General features: G+C 53.3%; 4 protein-coding genes across 4 annotated transcripts; 2 read left to right on the top strand and 2 right to left on the bottom strand.

The window, feature by feature from the left end:
• The first annotated feature begins 3062 nt into the window (after nucleotides 1–3062).
• On the top strand, nucleotides 3063–4811 carry LOC131208211 (sodium channel protein Nach-like). The gene is made up of 4 exons (XM_058200863.1): nucleotides 3063–3302; nucleotides 3376–4433; nucleotides 4494–4600; nucleotides 4663–4811. The coding sequence occupies exons 1-4, from the start codon at nucleotides 3063–3065 to the stop codon at nucleotides 4809–4811; spliced, it is 1554 nt and encodes a 517-aa protein (XP_058056846.1).
• Nucleotides 4812–4953: 142 nt separating this feature from the next.
• On the bottom strand, nucleotides 4954–7947 carry LOC131210172 (cytosolic 10-formyltetrahydrofolate dehydrogenase). Its single transcript, XM_058203381.1, has 3 exons — nucleotides 7847–7947; nucleotides 5072–7781; nucleotides 4954–5009 (listed from the first exon to the last, which is right to left on the bottom strand). Exons 1-3 carry the CDS (start codon nucleotides 7886–7888, stop codon nucleotides 4954–4956), a joined length of 2808 nt encoding a protein of 935 aa, XP_058059364.1. The 5' UTR covers nucleotides 7889–7947.
• A 1703-nt stretch (nucleotides 7948–9650) lies between these two features.
• On the top strand, nucleotides 9651–11060 carry LOC131208797 (zinc carboxypeptidase A 1-like). The gene has a single exon (XM_058201688.1). The coding sequence runs from the start codon at nucleotides 9662–9664 to the stop codon at nucleotides 10946–10948; it is 1287 nt and encodes a 428-aa protein (XP_058057671.1). The 5' UTR covers nucleotides 9651–9661; the 3' UTR covers nucleotides 10949–11060.
• A 55-nt stretch (nucleotides 11061–11115) lies between these two features.
• Nucleotides 11116–15084, bottom strand: LOC131208212 (dynein axonemal assembly factor 1 homolog). Its single transcript, XM_058200864.1, has 10 exons — nucleotides 15044–15084; nucleotides 14884–14975; nucleotides 14685–14824; nucleotides 14505–14592; nucleotides 14281–14423; nucleotides 14120–14218; nucleotides 13993–14057; nucleotides 13827–13912; nucleotides 13718–13761; nucleotides 11116–13647 (listed from the first exon to the last, which is right to left on the bottom strand). The coding sequence occupies exons 1-10, from the start codon at nucleotides 15082–15084 to the stop codon at nucleotides 11116–11118; spliced, it is 3330 nt and encodes a 1109-aa protein (XP_058056847.1).
• Between the last annotated feature and the right edge of the window lie 2612 nt (nucleotides 15085–17696).

Here is a 17696-nt window from a genome sequence, read left to right on the forward strand (position 1 = left end):
GTGGAGCATCGTGAGGTTTTGCCACAGGGTAGAACGGTCAGTAAGGAATATTGCCTGCAAATTATGCGCAATTTGCGGGAAGCAATCCGAGCCAGAAACGACCGGATTTGTGGGAAAACAAAAAAATGCTTTTGCTCCATGATAAGATCGTTGTTGGTGCGCCATTTTTTGGCAAAAAACAACACACTAATGATAGTGCCATGGCCACAGTATTAAGGAGTACAGTAAGGATGAGCTGAACAAGACCACAAATAATTATATTTTGAAGTGCTTCAAGGGTTGGAATTGGGATTAACGTGATAAATTCAAATCTTCCAGGGCCCGGCCGAAAAGAAACGTTTGGCTAAAAGTAAATTCAAAGTTCCTTTTTAAGCTAGTAATTCAGTTTAGTAGAAGTAGTATTTTATTTGTTCGCTTGCTAAATAACTTAACAATTGTTTTAAATGGAACATTTTAACTTCTCTCCTTTTCCTTCACTGCACGATGATTACTACAACGGTATTTCCTATCAAACTTGTGCAGGCTTAGGTTTAGGTTTAACCCATGTCTTACCCCAACGGATTACGCGTTACTAACCGAACGTTTTTCAGGCAATCTTAAGAACGCGGCGTCTAAACTTCGTGAGTGGCGAGTTTTTCACCGGCGATGGCACCACTGAGGGGGGAAAAACTTTAATTGCCTCCGGTAAACCCGTCGAGCGGCGCTAATAAAGGCATTATCTGAATCAGCTTCAGCATCGCTCCAACGTTGCATCTCTTCTGGATGCCGCGAGGGATTTCCTCCAGAAAAAGCACCACCACCACGGCTTGGCCCATTCTTCGATCGCTACACTTCCCCCGGTCACCGGGGCGTTCGGAAATAGCTGCCAAAGAATTCGGTTCAATTTCCGGCGTGATGGCCAGCAGGTGACAAAAAGCGAAAAGAAGCTGTGCCGAATGGACGAGTAAACACACTCCGGTCTGACGTCTGCTGTGCGAAATCCCCGAACCCGAGGAGCGACGCAAAATGTCACATGTGACGTTCTTAGCCAAACCGGTCTGAACTGACCCGATGGTGGCGATAATCGCGGACCCGGCTCAGGACGCGATCTGGAGGGGTGTGTCGGATGATGCTGGCCGATCGGAGTCGGGCCGGAAGTGCGCCGCTGACGTCGTCTGACACTGATACGACGATCGAAGTGAGCTGGTGGCGCATGAGCATGATGAAACTGCGTTACCTCCGGAATCACTGCCCACTTCGATGTCAGTCAGGGAGCCGTTGTCTGATAAGAGGAAAACATCGTAAGACACAGCAAGAGTGGGCCAGACACACGTCATTCGATAACCTGACGAGACTGGAGACCCATTTTTGGTGTGTCCACCTCCAGACCACCCCACGAGTGAACGCACCCGTTTTCGGGACCGCGCATGTTGACCGTGTCTATTAGCTTCTGGCCGACACCATCTGCGGAGCGAATGGCCGGCGACCCGGTCTGGCTGGCTGGCGCTGGCGTTTGCATAATGATAAGCGCGACAGGAGTGCATCGTGGGCCACGGTTTAAAGTCACGAGTCACGACCGCCAAGTCACCTAAGCATACCGCCGCCCCGGGAACCATAACCATAAAACCTGAAACCGTTTCACCGCCAGTGCGCCAGCGAGACCCCACGGCACAAAGAAATGGTATTTGCGTTCCGCGTAGCGTTCCGTTAGTGGATTCTATATCAGCGATCGTCAGGGCACCGGCCCCCCATTAGGGTCGAAGTGTTCCTTAGCCGTGGAAATCTGGACCAACGGTGGCGAGAAAAATCTCTCAACGACGGCTATGACGTCAATCGGAGCCTCTGGAGCCTACGCAATGAAGCGGGCTGGCTGGCTGAGGTTGAGATGGAAGTGCCAATTTGATAATTTAGCAACACACAACACACGGGCCTTCTCTCGCGTTCATTCGCCACCTGCGCGGAGCCTCCGATTTTCGGCAAGCTTTTCCTTTTCACTCTGACCCGAGTTCGAGCCGATCGTGCGCAATACGCGCTCAGCCGAGTTTCGCGAAGTTATGCAATTATTTTGTTACTTTGAGGCCTCGATAGTTGGTGGAAAATGGTTGATGTGAGCTAAACGAGGCAACGTGCGTCATTCGTCGTCGCGATCGGCCGGCTGCACGAGAAGAATTGGAACGGATTGGGTCGGAGGGGGCTTCGTGGCCACCTTTCTGCACCACTTACTACACCATCCCGGGGGAAAGCCAACGTACCCGATCCGTGCCGGTGGCGGTGTGACGTAGGAAAGCATAACGTGCGCATCCGATTAGGCAATATCGCGCGAAGGGAAGCGAAAAGAATGAAATATGATAGGCGAATCGGCTACAAAACTCCCGTCGTCCCGGGATCCTACCGCACGGTGCTAACTACATTGCCACGCCCGATCGAACCGTACGTCTCGCATTTCCTGCGGAGGATCAGTTTACCCCCGGGGGGACCCGGGTGGTGCCTGATCTAAGCTCCTAATCAGATTGCATCACAGCTTGTGGCCAGGCCGGCTTGCGGCGGCTGTCCAATCCAATCTCCAGCTGATCGTCGATCGGGTAAAATCAAGATCGTCGTCGTCGTCCGTAAGGCTTAACAAAGCTTTCCCAGCGACACGTTCCGGTCGACGGTGAAATGTGGCAAAATTGACGTCAATGGTGGATCGGGTTTTCATGCTCCAATCTCTCTATCACCACCGGCGTGATGGTGTATAAACAAGGGCAGACGCAAAAGCCTGCCCCGGGCCCCGGGACCCGGGACAATCAAAACAGTGAAAAGGATGTTATTAAACAGATCCAAACGGCACGAGAGCCGGTATCAGTGGGCCGGGCTGGATCAAGGACTAATAGTGGCACTAGGGAACTAGTTGGAACCGGCCGGCGGCTATCGATCGATAACTAAGCGAAGGTCACGTCAGACGGCACGAGAGATGTAAGGGCCATCAATTTAACGAGCTGCCGATTACCGCCCACTAATGTCCCCGGGTCGAGCCTGAGGTCCCGGTGGGCTCGCATCGGTTCACATTCACTCACTAAACGTGGCCGAAAGGGCATTTCACGATGTCACGGGTAACCTTGAAACCGAAGTCCCGGCCGAATAAGGGTCTCCGCTGGTTCGCCGGACAGTTGCGGGAGCTGTTCCAAAGTACGGCCCTCCACGGCTACAGTCAAATCGTTCGCGATAAGTACACGGTGGCGGAGCGGTCCATCTGGGGCGGTGCCGTCGTCGCGTCTACCATTAGCGCCCTCACGCTGCTGCTGATCGCGTGGTCCTGGGACGTGGAAACTCCGACCGTAACGGTAAGTTGGTGGTGACCCCGATCCGGGGGGTTGACTTAGACTGACGAGGGTTTTTCAAACGCGTGCGCCGAAGGTGATGGAATCAACGAGCTACCCGACCTGGAATATCCCGTTCCCGGCAGTGACGGTGTGTCCGGTGAACAAAATTGCTGCTTCCGCGGCATTGGCCCGTGCCGAGAAGATGAAACGACCGGGCAATATGACGGCTGGCGAGTTGGCACAGCTGTTCAAACTGTTTCTGCACGTGTCCGGGCTGGGTCACAGTGAGCCGGCCAACTATCGGTTGCTGCACGATGTGTTGGTACTGAACGGTTTGGAGATACCACAGCTGATGGGTGAGCTGGCACCACCCTGTGCGACGATGTTCGAACGTTGCCGGTGGAAGGGAACCCAGTGGCGGTGCGACCACCTGTTCCAGACGGTCAACACCACCGAGGGTCAGTGCTGTTCTTTTAACTACTACGGCCCACGCAAGGATACGGACTACGCGAGGAAAACGACCGTCAGTGTGCCGAAGAAACCGCGCCGTGTGATGGCGAGTGGGTTCCAGACCGGGTTAACGGTGTTGCTGGAGCCGTCGGTGGACGAGTACCTCGCAACCGACGTCGGCACTTACGGGTTCAAGCTGATGATGCACAGTGCGAACGATTTTCCCGATAACGATGCCGAAATCAAGATGGTCCTCGCGGGGACCGAATCCTTTGTCGCCGTTAATCCATCGACCACGTACGCTACGGATAATGCGATGAAGCTGAAGCCCTCGGTCCGGAACTGCTATGGTCGGCACGAGCAGCGGCTGGGAGCGATGGTGCAGGACTACTCCTACGTTAACTGCATGGTAGAGTGCCGTTCGGCGATGATCTACGCCCGCTGCGGGTGTCTTCCTTACAACCTGCTCAATAATGGATCGCGTAAGAACTGCGAAGTGAACGACACGGAGTGTGTGGTGCGTGCCAGAGCGCTTTACCTACACGGTGTCCCGGCCATCGGTGCCTCGGTGGGCCCGATCACCTACCAACCGGTGGCCCCACCCTGTGGCTGTTTACCAGCGTGCGCCAAGATGCAGTACCCGGCGGAAATCATTACCGGTCCCCTGAACCGACGCTACTCCTTCAATGCGATGTCCTTTTTGTGAGTTTCGAAGTGGCTATCGGTGGGTCCACACCCGTTAAACTTCTGACCTGGTTTCAGCAAAGACATCGAGCTGAAGAATCAAAGCTTGGTGCACATTTACTTCGCGGATCTCACGGCCATCCACTACCGAATGGACATCGCCCAGGACTCGTTGGGCACGCTGGGTAGGGCGTTCGTTAGAATTCGGGCCACAGCAATCGGAATGAAATCGGTTCTCGTCTTTTAGCTTCTGTCGGTGGAATTCTTGGACTGTTTCTGGGCTTCAGCATCATGACCGGCTTCGAGATGATCTACTTTTTCACCATTCGTCTGCTGTTTGACGCTTACGTCAAACGATTCTGCGAGCAAACGGTCGTTTTGAACGAAGCAAAGTAGCAGCAGTCGGATTGCATACATTTAGGCGCGAAGCTTTAGGTGGATGAACCGGAATTATGACTTAGAGCCGAAGTGAATACTCAAAAAAGCAACGATTAAAATAATTTATTAAAGTAGTTATACGGTACGCATCCTTCGAACACTAGTACTCGATGGTCACACACTTTGTTTTGAGGTATTCGTTTAACGCTTCCCGTCCTGGAAAGAAAGATCGAGTTAAAGGCCGCTGCATCCACACTCTACCGCCTTCGGGAACTTACCTAAATCTTTTCCGAAACCACTCTGCTTGAACCCACCGAACGGTGCCGCCACGTCCGTTTTGTTGTACGTGTTGACGAAAACGGTGCCCGATTCGATGCGCTCCGCGAACAGTAGTGCCTTCTGGATGTCCTTCGTGAAAACGCCACTCGCCAGCCCGTACTCGGTGGCGTTGGCCCGGGCGACGAGCGCATCAAAGTCGCTGCTGTGAAACTTGGAGATCACCATGATCGGTCCGAACGACTCTTCCTGCGCGATCTGCATGTGATCCTCGACGTCGGTGAAGACGGTCGGTTCGAAGAAGAAGCCCCCCATGTTTGGCACCCGCTTTCCACCGCAGACTAGCGTGGCTCCTTCCTTCACACCCAGGGCACAGTATTCTTGCAGCTTCAGCAGATGGCTCAGATGGTTCTGGGGTCCGTGGGCCGTCCCTCGATCGAGCGGATCGCCCACCCGCATCGTGCGCACACCCTTGACCACCTTCCGCACGAACTCGTCGTGGATGCGATCCTCCACGAAGAGGCGTCCGGCGGCGATACAGTTTTCGCCCTTGTTGAAAAACACCGAGGACATGCCCAACCGGACCGCCTTCTCGAGGTCACAGTCGGCGAACACGACGAGCGGTGACTTGCCGCCGAGTTCCATCGAGCACTTTTTAATGTTCGACTCGGCACACGCCGCCATGATGCGTTTGCCGATCGGTGTCGAACCGGTGAAGCCCAACTTCCGGACCAGCGGATGATCGGCCAGCGCTTGGCCGGCCAGCGAACCCTTCCCGGTCACGATATTGATCACCCCCGGCGGGAATCCGGCCCGCACCGTGAGTTCGGCAAATTTGAGCGCCGTCAGAGGGCAAACTTGGGCCGGTTTGATGACGACCGTGTTGCCGGCGGCAATGGCGGCGGCCATCTTCCAGGACAGCATCATGAGCGGGTAGTTCCAGGGTGTGATCAGTGCGCACACTCCGATCGGTTCGCGCTTGGTGAACGTCAGGACGTGGTTTGGCCGGGCCGGGCTCACCGGAATGGTGCTGCCCTCTATCTTGTCCGTCCAGCCGGCATAGTAGCGCCACGCATCGATCGACATGCCCACGTGCGTTTTCAGTGCCAGCGTGTAGACCGCCCCGGAGTCGATCGATTCGATCGTGGCCAGCTCTTCCCGGCGCTGCTCCATCAGGTCAGCCAACCGGTACATCAGCTGGCCCCGTTCCCGGGGTGAAACCGTCGCCCAAACGGTGCGGAATGCTTCGTCGGCACATTCGACGGCCCGGTTCACGTCTTCGGCCGAGGCGCACGCCACATCACAGATCACCTGCTCCGTGGTAGGATTAACGATGGGAAGTGTTTTGCCTTGGTGCGCGTCGACGAAGCGGCCGTTGACGAACATCTGTGTCGGAACGCGTATACGGCGTTTGTTGGCCTCCAGAAGGACGTGTTTGTCGGAGTCAAAGCTCAGGGTGGACGACTGATCGGTGCCTCCAGTACGCAGGCGCAGGACCACCTCCTGCAGAAACTCTCCGTACGCTGGAGCCATAAACACCGTTTCGCTGCTGACCGCCACTTCGAGCGCATCCTTCACTTCTTCCACCAACCGCACCACGTCCATCGATCCGGCCCCACAGGCGAAGAAATCGGTTTCCGGTTCAATTTCCAGCTTCAGGATCGACTTCCAGATTGCTCTCAGGCACACGTCCAGTTCCTGTTCCTTCTCGTTCAACTCGAGCGGCACCGACTTCACGGCCGTCTGCGCAAAACAATCACTCGCAGGGATCACCTTGTTGCCACGCTTGAGTCGCTTCACCTTCACCAAACCTCCATCGGTTCCGGTGATAAAGATTCCTTCCCTGGTGACGTACGCCTCACTGGTACCCCCCTTAAAGTGGAGCGGTGTGCCGTTGGCCATACTTCGCCGGGCACTGAGTGATGCTCCGAACAGCCGGACCGGCACCACCGTTCCGTCGTCCATCTCGATCAAGGCCAGCGCTCCCGGGACCGAGTCAAGGCCCCGGATGAAGTTGAAGATACTGACCGCCGGCTGGTTGAGGTCCAGGTATTGGTTCTCCTCTCGGAACAACGCCGGATCGTAGCTAGCACCGATCTCGGTCTGTGGAATTTTCGGTGCCGTCCCAGCCGCTATCATGTCGACGGCTTCGGCCATCGCTGTGACTCCCTCCGGATAGAGGAACCGTTTGTAGAGCGTGTCCAGTGTGTCGTCCCCGTAGACGGCGCACTGTTTCTGCAGCAACAGCGGCCCCGTATCGAGCCCATCATCGGCCCAGAAGATCGAGAACCCGGCCCGATCGTCTCCGTTGATCAACGTCCACGAGATGGAACTGGCGCCCCGGTGAAGGGGCAGGATCGAGGGATGGTAACAGATGCTACCGTACGCTGCCCCATCGATGACCTCCATCGGAATGAACTGACTGCAGAACGGCAACACATTCAGGTTGGCCCCGACCGATCGGTACTGCTCGAGGACCTCCGGTATCGGTACGCCCTTCCGACGCCAGGCGGCAAACTTGAACACGGGAATCCGGTGCTGCCGGGCGGTGGTCGCCAGAATGTCCTCCCGGGTGCCCTTATCGGCCACGGTGAACACACCGACCACCAGGTGATCGCGCTCCAGCAGAATCTCCAGCACTTCCGCCGCAAAGTTGCTCTGGCCGATGATTGCGATCTTCAAGTCTTCCATCACGTGGCCGTTGTGGGATTTCTGTGGGGACGGAAGGGCGTGGTTAGTGGCAGGCTGGGCTACTGCGGACACCTGGGGTCACTCACTTGACAAACGCCGTTCATTACGGCACCCGTTCGGTCCGTCATCCTTTCACTGCACTCTTGGTTCCGGAAGATGGGATCACTAAGCACACGGACTAACTCCGACGATCGCGACCTGGACCTGCACTGATGGGGCGATCGCGATCGAGACCATTATTTATACACACGTTTCTGTACCTTCCCTTACCCCGGGGCCGGCGGTGTCTCCAGCGTCCGAAGGGTACCCGAAAAGTCATCGCTTATCAACGTACACCAGGGATCATGCCACACTGTTGGTGTGATTAGAGTCAGCCTCGGGTTTCGTCCAGCACTGCAAGCTGATAGTCGGCTCCAGCTATCGCCAGCGTTTGACCTAACCGGTTAACAATCAATGCTTTGCGTGAGGCAAGCGAATACTGCTGAGTGGTGTATTTAAATTGATAGACTCCAAGCGTGGCCCAAGTCACATAACACACGACCACAACGCTGTCGACGGCGAGCCCCAAATCTCTACGCTGATACGGGGGTGCTAGCCAGGCAACTGCGCAGTGTGTCCTTTTTTCGGACCATCCATGTTTTTCGCGATCTTCGATTCTATTTACGGAGCGACTGGTTCGAGCCGGTTCCGTTTTCTACAAGGCCTCGCGCGTAGCTGAGTACTAGGAAGCGGTACCAATCAGCTGCAACAAGCGTGGCCGATCGCCGGTCGGAGATCGGTGGCGTAGATTGTGGCCGATTTTACACAGTCACTGTTTGTAAGCATGCCACAGCTTGATGGTAAACTTGATGGTAAGTAAGGGACACGGTGCCTTGCTGAACCGGTTCGAACCGGTTGTGAAGGGTGATGCCACCACAGTCCAGCATCTAGGTTACGATTGATCGGTTTATCGGTGGATGACCCGGGCGCGCACCGAGGCACCGGTCACTGGCGAACCGGTTACTTCTGGTACTTCTGTTGGAAAATATTACGACAACCGCACCCGATTGAGCTGGCCCTTTGGTGCGGCTGTGGCGGAATCGGAACCTTATCGGTTCAATACGAAGGGTCACACCCGAGAGACCATTATTCAGTAGGTTTAAAAAGCACTTACGATTCTTCTGACATGGCTGTGTTTTGCACGATGAAATTTGTGTTTCGGTTGACGAAACGGCACCTTCTTAAACGTGCAAGAAGATCGTAAAGGTACAGACCCCATTGATAGGGCTTTTGACGTAGCAGACGTCGGTAAACCCACCTCAATGGCCCTCCTAATCCTGGGCACTCGAAAGAGACACGCTGGTCCCCTGTGTTTATGACCGCATTCCCGCACTATCATAGGCCGAGAATCATCACGCGTTTAAGTTTATTGTTATCACTATAGATGATTTGATTAGAGACACAATAATCGTTTGTTTAAGTTCTTATTTCTGCTAAAGCCCACAGAAGCAGAAACCTTTTCTGAATCATTGGACCGCTTGTCTTCTTCACGTGGATTATCATCCGGATCATTAATGGCCAGCATTACTTACCGGTACTCAAGAGTGAGTATGCTCGCACCCGTGTCCCAACGTGTTGATCGAGGTGACAGTGGGACAATCATCAAGTACCGAAGACTTGAAACCCGGATGAAGACTTGAGACCGTCAGCGGGGAAGCCACGCGCCCATCGAACGGAATGGCCCACACGTCTTTATCGATCTAATAGCCCCCCCTGGACCGGGAATGCGTCCTCAACAGGGCCCCGCCGATAATAGCCGGGGCTCGGGAGTGGAGAAAGAACCCGCAGTGCAGGTGAGTGGTATAAATTGGTGATCCGACGGGATCGTCGCAGTACAGTCGTTGGCAGACACTCGGTTCGGTATGAAGTGGAACGTCGCACACGGTACGTCGCTGGTGGCGCTGGTGGCCCTGTTGGCCACGGTCAGCGATGGTGCGGAATTGGCACGGTACGATAACTACCGCCTGTATCAGGTGACACCCCGCAGCGAGGAGCAGTTCCGAACGATCGCGGCCATGGAGCAGGCGAGCGACAGTTTGATATTCCTCGAGACGGCACGCAAAGTGGGTGAAAAGTTCAACGTGATCGTGGCGCCGCACAAGTTGGCCGACTTTAGCGAAACACTCGAGTCGGAATACATCCCTTACCAGGTGATCGACGAGAACGTGCAGCGATCGTTCGACGACGAGCGGATCCGGCTGACGAACAAACGGGCCAAGGGTGTGTTCGACTGGACGGACTACCACACGCTGGAGGAGATTCACGCCTGGTTAGACCGGCTGGCGGCCGACCATCGCGAGGTGCAGCTACTGGATGCCGGTCGCTCCTACCAGAACCGTACGCTGAAGGGTGTGAAGCTGTCCTACGGCGAGGGCAATCCGGGAGTGTTCCTCGAGGGTGGCATCCACGCCCGCGAGTGGATCTCGCCGGCGACCGTGACCTACATCTTGAACGAGCTGATCACCAGCAAGGACCCGAAGGTGCGGGCGATGGCCGAGAAGTACGATTGGTACGTGTTTCCGAACGCGAATCCGGATGGCTACGCGTACACATTCCAGGTCAATCGGCTGTGGCGCAAGACACGCAAACCGTACGGTATCGGGTGCTACGGTGCCGATCCGAACCGTAACTGGGACTTCCACTGGGCGGAACAGGGCACCAGCAGTAACCCGTGCTCGGACACGTTCGCCGGGCCGGCAGCATTCTCGGAGGTCGAGACGAAATCGTTGTCCAGCTTTGTCGACTCGCTGAGGGGCAAACTTAGTGCCTACCTGGCGTTCCACTCGTACTCACAGCTGCTCCTGTTCCCATACGGTCACACCTCGGAGCATTCGCCCAACCACCAGGATCTGGACGAGATCGCTGCGGCCACGGTGAAATCGCTAGCCCAACGGTACGGCACGCAGTACGTTTACGGGAACGTGTACGACGCGATCTATCCGGCCAGTGGCTCGAGCGTCGACTGGAGTTACGGTGTGCAGGACGTGAAGATTGCGTACACCTACGAGCTGCGACCGGATGGTGACTCCTGGAACGGATTTGTGCTGCCGCCGAAGCAAATCGTCCCGACCGGCGAGGAAACACTCGACTCACTGGTGACCCTGCTGGAAGAGTCCGCCCGGAGGGGCTACTATAAGAGCACGAACTGAATCTAATACTGGTGTCGGAGTGCCGATGGTCTATCGGAACACAAGGATGCGATACCGTTTATTGACATCGAAATCGTACAAAACATGCGGGACCCGTATTTACTACAATAAAATGTCCCCCTATTCTACGCAAAGTTACAGACGAAGGTAGCATACCTTTGTGAGACTTATTGCTCCTCGAAACCGGTGCCACAATCCGCTTCCGGTTGGGTATCGCTTTTCTCCTCCGGCTTGGATTCTTCGTCTTCAAGTTCCTCCTGGGCTTCAGGATTCGTGTCTGGGTAATTTTCTGTCTCAGAAGCATTACTTTGCTCGTCCGCTGACGGCTCTTTCAAATCCCAGGCTGTGGCACGTTTGCCACCGGCCAATATTCCAGACATGCCCGATCCGGGATCAATTTCGATCAGCTCCAAATCCGTGGCACTCGACTCGCCCCCGGTGGTGGTCGCGATGCTCACCTTGCGGCTCATGATAAGATACTCGTCGAACAAGTGGTTCGACAAACGCCGCTCGTACTTCTGGTATGCTTGTTCCAGCTTTCGCACGTGCTGGTGCTCCTGCTCGGTGTCGGTATCCGTTTCACACTGGCACTCGATGAAATGCTTGAACCGCTGGATGATGGGATGAGCGTTCAGATTGAGGCTTCGACGGAAGGTCTCGATGTCTTCGTAGCGGCTCCAATACTCATCCACCTCGTCGTGCAGCACGCGGTCCTGGTGGTCCTGTTCGTCCTGTAGCTCACGGGCGGCCTCTTCGAGAGCGCAGAAAATTTCATCCTCCGTCAGCTTATCGATCTCGTACTGGATGTCGATAAACTTACGGTAAACCGGATCCCGGTTAAACTCCACCGGTAACGATTTGCGATGCGCGCTGGTGCTGGGAATGTTTGGCTCGCGCTCGAACTCATTAAGTCCCGTGTCCTGTCCCGAGGACGATACGGTAGACGTATCCGATAGCGTTTGCTGCATCGATTCGGAGTCATGCCGGGACTCCTGGAGCGATGGTTCCTTGGTCATCCTCTCAACAATTTGCTCGACGATACTCATTTCCGGTTCGTCACCTTCCGGTGAACCCTCTGCCAGTTCGACGGCGGTCGGCTTTTCTTCGCTGTTCACCTCGTCCCCAATAGTCTGTATCATATCGTCCACCCGTTTCAGCTTCGCACTTATCTGCCCATAGTCCTCCATTATGTTGGCCAGCTGATCGTGGATGCTATCGATGTGAGCGTTGTACTTCTCCTTCTGCGCCGTTACCCGTTCGATCAGCGTTTGTAGCTTCTCCTGGTCCTTACGGAATTCCTCCAGGCGATACTCGCGGAAGTTGTGCTCCTTGCCACCGATTGAGATCGTGCCCTCTTCGATGTCCCTGTCGGTGGACGAGTGACCCTTTAGTAGCCGCTCAAACACCGCTTCCTTGGCCATACTTCGCTCCGCATGCTCCTGGCGGGCTTGTTCAATTTTACTGGCGTTCGATTCGAGTTCCATAGAACTCAGGACGCCATCGTAAACGATCGGTTCGGTGCGTTGAGATTTGGCCGTCTGCGGTCGCGTCAGTTTGTGGCGATTCTTGACGATGCACTTCGGGTCACGCACATCGACCGAGTGGAAAAATCTCTTGTACTCATCGATAAGTTCCGTCACCGTGTCGGCTTTACCAGTTTCCTTGCATTGTACTCCTACATTTCCATCGTCACCGTTAATGCTACTGCTGCTACTGCTGCTACTGGTTGGCAAGGGCTCAGTGCGCATGGTCGTGGCCAATTTGCGGTGCTTCTTTGGGACGATCTTGTCGAACATGTCCTCGCTGTCCGATGTATCCGAGCCGGATGTGTACGTTAGGCTGCTGTTGCGCACCGACCGATCGTAATCGGTAACGAGCGTGGGATCGGAATTGGAGTCCGAGCCGGTCACATTGTCCGTCGAAGTGACGGAATCCTTGCGTAGAGCGGACTGTTCCGAGCAACTCAACGAAGCGTCGGAAAGCCGCTTCGCCTCAACGCCTGCCGGTTGCATGGTGATGGAAAATTGCTTCGACTGGATGGTAACGTTCAGTGTGTCGTCCATTTCTGCGGATGCGATTTTTTCGGCTTTGGCGATGCCCGAAGACACTGGTGCCGGTCGATCGAGGCCCTGCGGCTCATCCGTTTCGTGCGATGCAGGATTTTTTTTCGGTTGTTCAAGATCAGCCACAGTTTCGGTCATCCCATCGTTTGGTGAATCCGCGTTATCAGCAATCGGTTGTGTGGGTTCCGTTTCGGGTGAGGGCCGGGATTCAACGTCGATCGGTACGACTTTGTTACCATCCGAGTAGCCGTTTGTTGCATCACAGCACTCTGTGGCTGGCGAACCTTCCGCAGTATCCTTTGTCGTGTGTAGTTCGTTTTCTGCAAGCGCTTCGATTTCAACCGGGACATTCTTGGTGGTGAGATTTGTGTATTCCTCGGGAGTGATTTCTTCAACTAGCTTCGTTGGCTTACTATCGCCGACGATGTTCACATCCGGCTGAGCCGCGAATGGACGCTCACCGCTATCGCGTTGGGTGGATTCCTGCGTTCCTTCGGGGTGTTGGCCAAACAGTTGTTCCATTTCTTTCCAGGCGGCTTCATTGGATGTGTACTCTTCTTCCTTGAAGCCGTCTGCTCGATCGATATGTTTAGCGCTTGGCTCGCCTTCCGAGCCTTCATCGCTGCTAGTTTTCAGCTGTGTCAAAGTGCGTTTATAAAAATTGGTCAGAAAATGGGCTTATCGTGGTACCGCTACTCTATCCTACCAATTCCGGTTCTCCGTCTCCGCGGTGTCTCAGGCGAAGGGTAGCTGAAACCGGAAAAGTTGTAATCAAGGTAGTTCGTAGGAGCTACGTGAAATGTTCCGTTCCTTACCGTTGATATTACGACGCATTTTGCGCTGCTCGTCTCGTTTCCAGCGCAAATGTTCCCTCCGTTCCTCTTCGTAACCACCCCGTTTCCTGTGCAGGTTCATGTACCAAACCGAAATTAGTATTGTGTTGACCGTTAAGAAAATAGATTAGTATTTAATGGCCATTACCATGCTTCCGCACAGGCGCGGTCTTTTTCAAACACCGGCCGTGAATCGAGATAAGTGAGCGATTTCTGGGAAACAACAAAGTAGGCTTAGCATCAGTGCAGAGGTGTTCACAAACGTGTTTACTTACACACTCCAAGATTAAGGTTTTGCGATAGGAAGGAATTTCATTCACAACCGGATTGCCGGTCAACGTTAGCACTCGCAGTCCTTTCATGTCCCCAAGGATCTGTGAGTAAATGATAGAAGAATTATATGTTTATCTCTTAAGAAAAAGAACCTAAATTAGACCTTTACGACGGCGATGTCTTCGATTCGGTTGTGGGAAATGTCCAACACGGAAACAAAATCACACTTGCGCAACTCTTCAACACTGTCGAGTGCCTTCAGATAGTTGTGGGAAAGATTTAGTGTGTTCAGAACGGGAAGAATGTCTGTGAAAAGCGTTGAAGAAAACCTTTGTTAGATCGAAGCGCACCTTCCACATACTCAGAGGACTGGTCAACTCCGCTTACCGACACCGCAGTTTTCCACCTTCGTTATGTGGTTGTGGGATAAGTTCAGCGTATCCAGCTGCTTGCAGTGTTCCAGGTTCTCAATGCGCTAAGCGTGGAGTGGAAACGAAAATAGACAATGAAAGATGCCACTCACCCAACCAAAAATCGATTCTTCACCAAACTCGCTGTTAAGCTGACCTTGATCAGGTTGTTGTGCAAATATAGACAGCGCAATTGGGCCTGATGCTTCAGCCCGGAAATGCTGGATATGGCGTTGCACTCCAACCACAGGCACTTCAGCCCCACGTACTCGTCCAAACATTCGATGGCGTTGTATCCTGTGGATAGCAGACGGATTAATGACGATTACCGGAGCTAAACGGAGAGTTCCACCAACCGGAGTAGTGCAGGTATAGCACATCGTTCAAATGGGGTGTTAGGTAGAGTTTATTTTTGCGACACGACGCCTGGATGCTTTTCTTGGTCATTCTGCACGAAGAGAGCCAAATGAAACGATTTACAATGAGCCAAGCGTTGAGCTAAGTGAAATAACTTACTTTTTTGGCCCGAAATCATTTTCCAATTGTTCACGCACCATCGCCAGGATTGTTGTTGTTTTACGGAGCAAAAATACAAACGACCTCGCCCGAGGATGCACAGACTGCCAATAACGCGAGCGTGAAAATAACAACCGACATGTTTGCCATGGCAACTAAATACTCGCCGCCTGAAGATTCAAACGGTAACGGGCAGAGCGGCTGGAATCAACTGTGGTAAATGTGTGCTTTTGAAAGCTCCGTTGATTGAAGCTTTCGTTGGCGGTTGCCTCGTTTACAGCGGCACTCAATTGGGCAATGTTTGTTGATGGGTTTTCATCTTTCAAGTCGTGTTTGTGATTAATTTTACCACGGCGTGTCTATGACGTACTTAAAAATCGAATCTAAAAGTGAGATGCAACATCAAACAATTCGATGGTCCGCTGTTGAAAGCATAACAACGGCAGAAAACGTGACACAACGGCACTATGGGGCGAGACAAATATTTCTATTATCAACGGCATGCATGCCCTGTCATAAGCTAACGCTAATGATGTAAATGAATTGCGATACCACGTCCATGGAGCAATGCTAATATGGCAAGAAGGTACTTGGATGTAAAATAGCCGTTTCTCTCCCGATCTGGGAAGCACTTGTGTTTCCAGCTGTTTGGCCAGTGAGGGCAAATCTTTTCCGACAGCTAATCGCAATCATTCTCAATGACTATTTCACAACCCGATTGCCAATATTTACGTAGGCAATAGTATCTGTCGAAGTTGAATGGGCACAGGTGCTAAAACAAGGACACAATCTTTGCTTTTGAATACTTTCACCAACACAAAAAGCCATTCAAATAATGCAGCAATGAGTTTGCTATCATGGAAATGCGTGACAAATTTGGTGCCAAAAGTCTGCTCATCAATTAGAAAATTCTCAATTCGTAGCAAAAATGAAAAATTAAATTACTTCACGCTAATGAAATTGTCGTTTTGCTAAGTGGTCCCAAAACGGGAGTTTCGATACCGAAGGTGGCCCAAACCGGTCATGAAACAGCAGTGATCAGTTCGATGTGTGTTGATCCAATGTGATGTTTAACTCCTCTGTTTTACATATGCCCCTGAAACGTGGATCGGCAGAAGAAGTTTCGGAAGGTTCGCCTGTTTGAAACGACATCTTCACCATTTGATTAGCAGCCATGTTGAACCGTGCTAAACGGTCCGACGCCCTATGCTTGCGGCCCACTGGTCCGTCGGAAGAGGTGTAATTTCCGTTTCGTCATCGGCGCCCGGTGTTTGTGTTAATTGATCGAACACGTGCCCGTCTGCGAATTGATCCATTTATCGCGCAACGATCGTGATCGTGTTGTGACGTCTGGAGTGCTTTGCCAGCATTTGCCGTGTCGCCTACAAGTGGCCTGCAATCTCAATCGTGTGTTGCCATGGTTGAGTGTCGATAAGAACAACATTGTGCAATTTTTATTCGAATGCAAATAGAGGGAGAGAGCACGTAGAATGGGCTTTTCTTCTTGATAAAGTGCAATTATTGACCTACTTTCGTTCGAGGGTGGCTCCATTACAACCTCCATTAAGGAACTACGACTTATATCATTTCACTGAAATAGGTTAGTATGAAAAGAATTGGAGCGGTTTCGTGCCGGTGGTCGATTTGCTTTTGGCTCAAAGCATCCCTTAGCTGCCAAACCCGTGCGGTTCCGGTGCGGCTGCACCAGATTCTTGGGTCGATAATTTTCTTTTAATATTTCTTCAATTTCCTGTTCACACCCACGACACTAACGGCCAGCCCAGTGCCCAGCGGCAGGAGCGAAAGATGGGAATGGATGCCTACGGTTTCCCGATGTTGGTTGTAATGACCTCGCGTGGATTTCCGGATTGCCACAGGCGAACGATTGGAAATGAGTTTATCTACTCCAGCGCACCATTTCACGCCCGTCTGCGTTAACCACCTGCTGGTTGGCCATTTATGGGCGATGGAGCAGCCTGGTGGTTCAGACCGAACCGGGGCAAAAAATCGGAAAATTTCTACGATTACATAATGCCCCCGTGATTGACGGACACGCAGGACGCGGATAGGTTGCTGTTGCGCCAGCTTGTTGAGCCGATCCCACACCATTTGGATGGTGGGCGCGAATCAGCAGCACATTGAAGGGCCCATTAGGGATTGAAGCATGCTGCAGAGAAGCTACTGCCACGCCGTGATTAGCTTCCCGCTTTCAGAGGCTCGCACGGGCTAGGAGCATACCGACCGTGGCACGGTCGTTCGGTTGGTTGAAAGCGCGTTTCTCAAAGGGCGAACTAATGGCGTAACAGCTGAGGTATGACGTAATGGATGTTTGTTGTCTTTGCTGGCCAGACTCCTTCGTGGCAGCCCACTGCTGGCTGTGGGTTCGTCCCCACCGGTGAGGGTGTACTATTTTTCCCCTAGCATACTGCTTCCAGGAACGTTTTCGGTTCAGTGAGAGAGAGAGCGAGAGAGCGTTTGAAGTGAGTTCCATGAGCGCGGTGGCCGAGGCCATGGAAGCGAACGTAGAAGAAAGGACACGGGAAAAAGGTACCGTCCAATGATTACACAATCACTGGCGTCGCTTGATGGAAAACTGGAGCGTGATCACCCATTTTCCCACTTCCAGGAACTGGCGCATCCACGCGAGGATTCC

The sequence above is a fragment of the Anopheles bellator genome, chromosome 2 (assembly GCF_943735745.2).
Source record: "Anopheles bellator chromosome 2, idAnoBellAS_SP24_06.2, whole genome shotgun sequence".
Classification (NCBI taxonomy): domain Eukaryota; kingdom Metazoa; phylum Arthropoda; class Insecta; order Diptera; family Culicidae; genus Anopheles; species Anopheles bellator.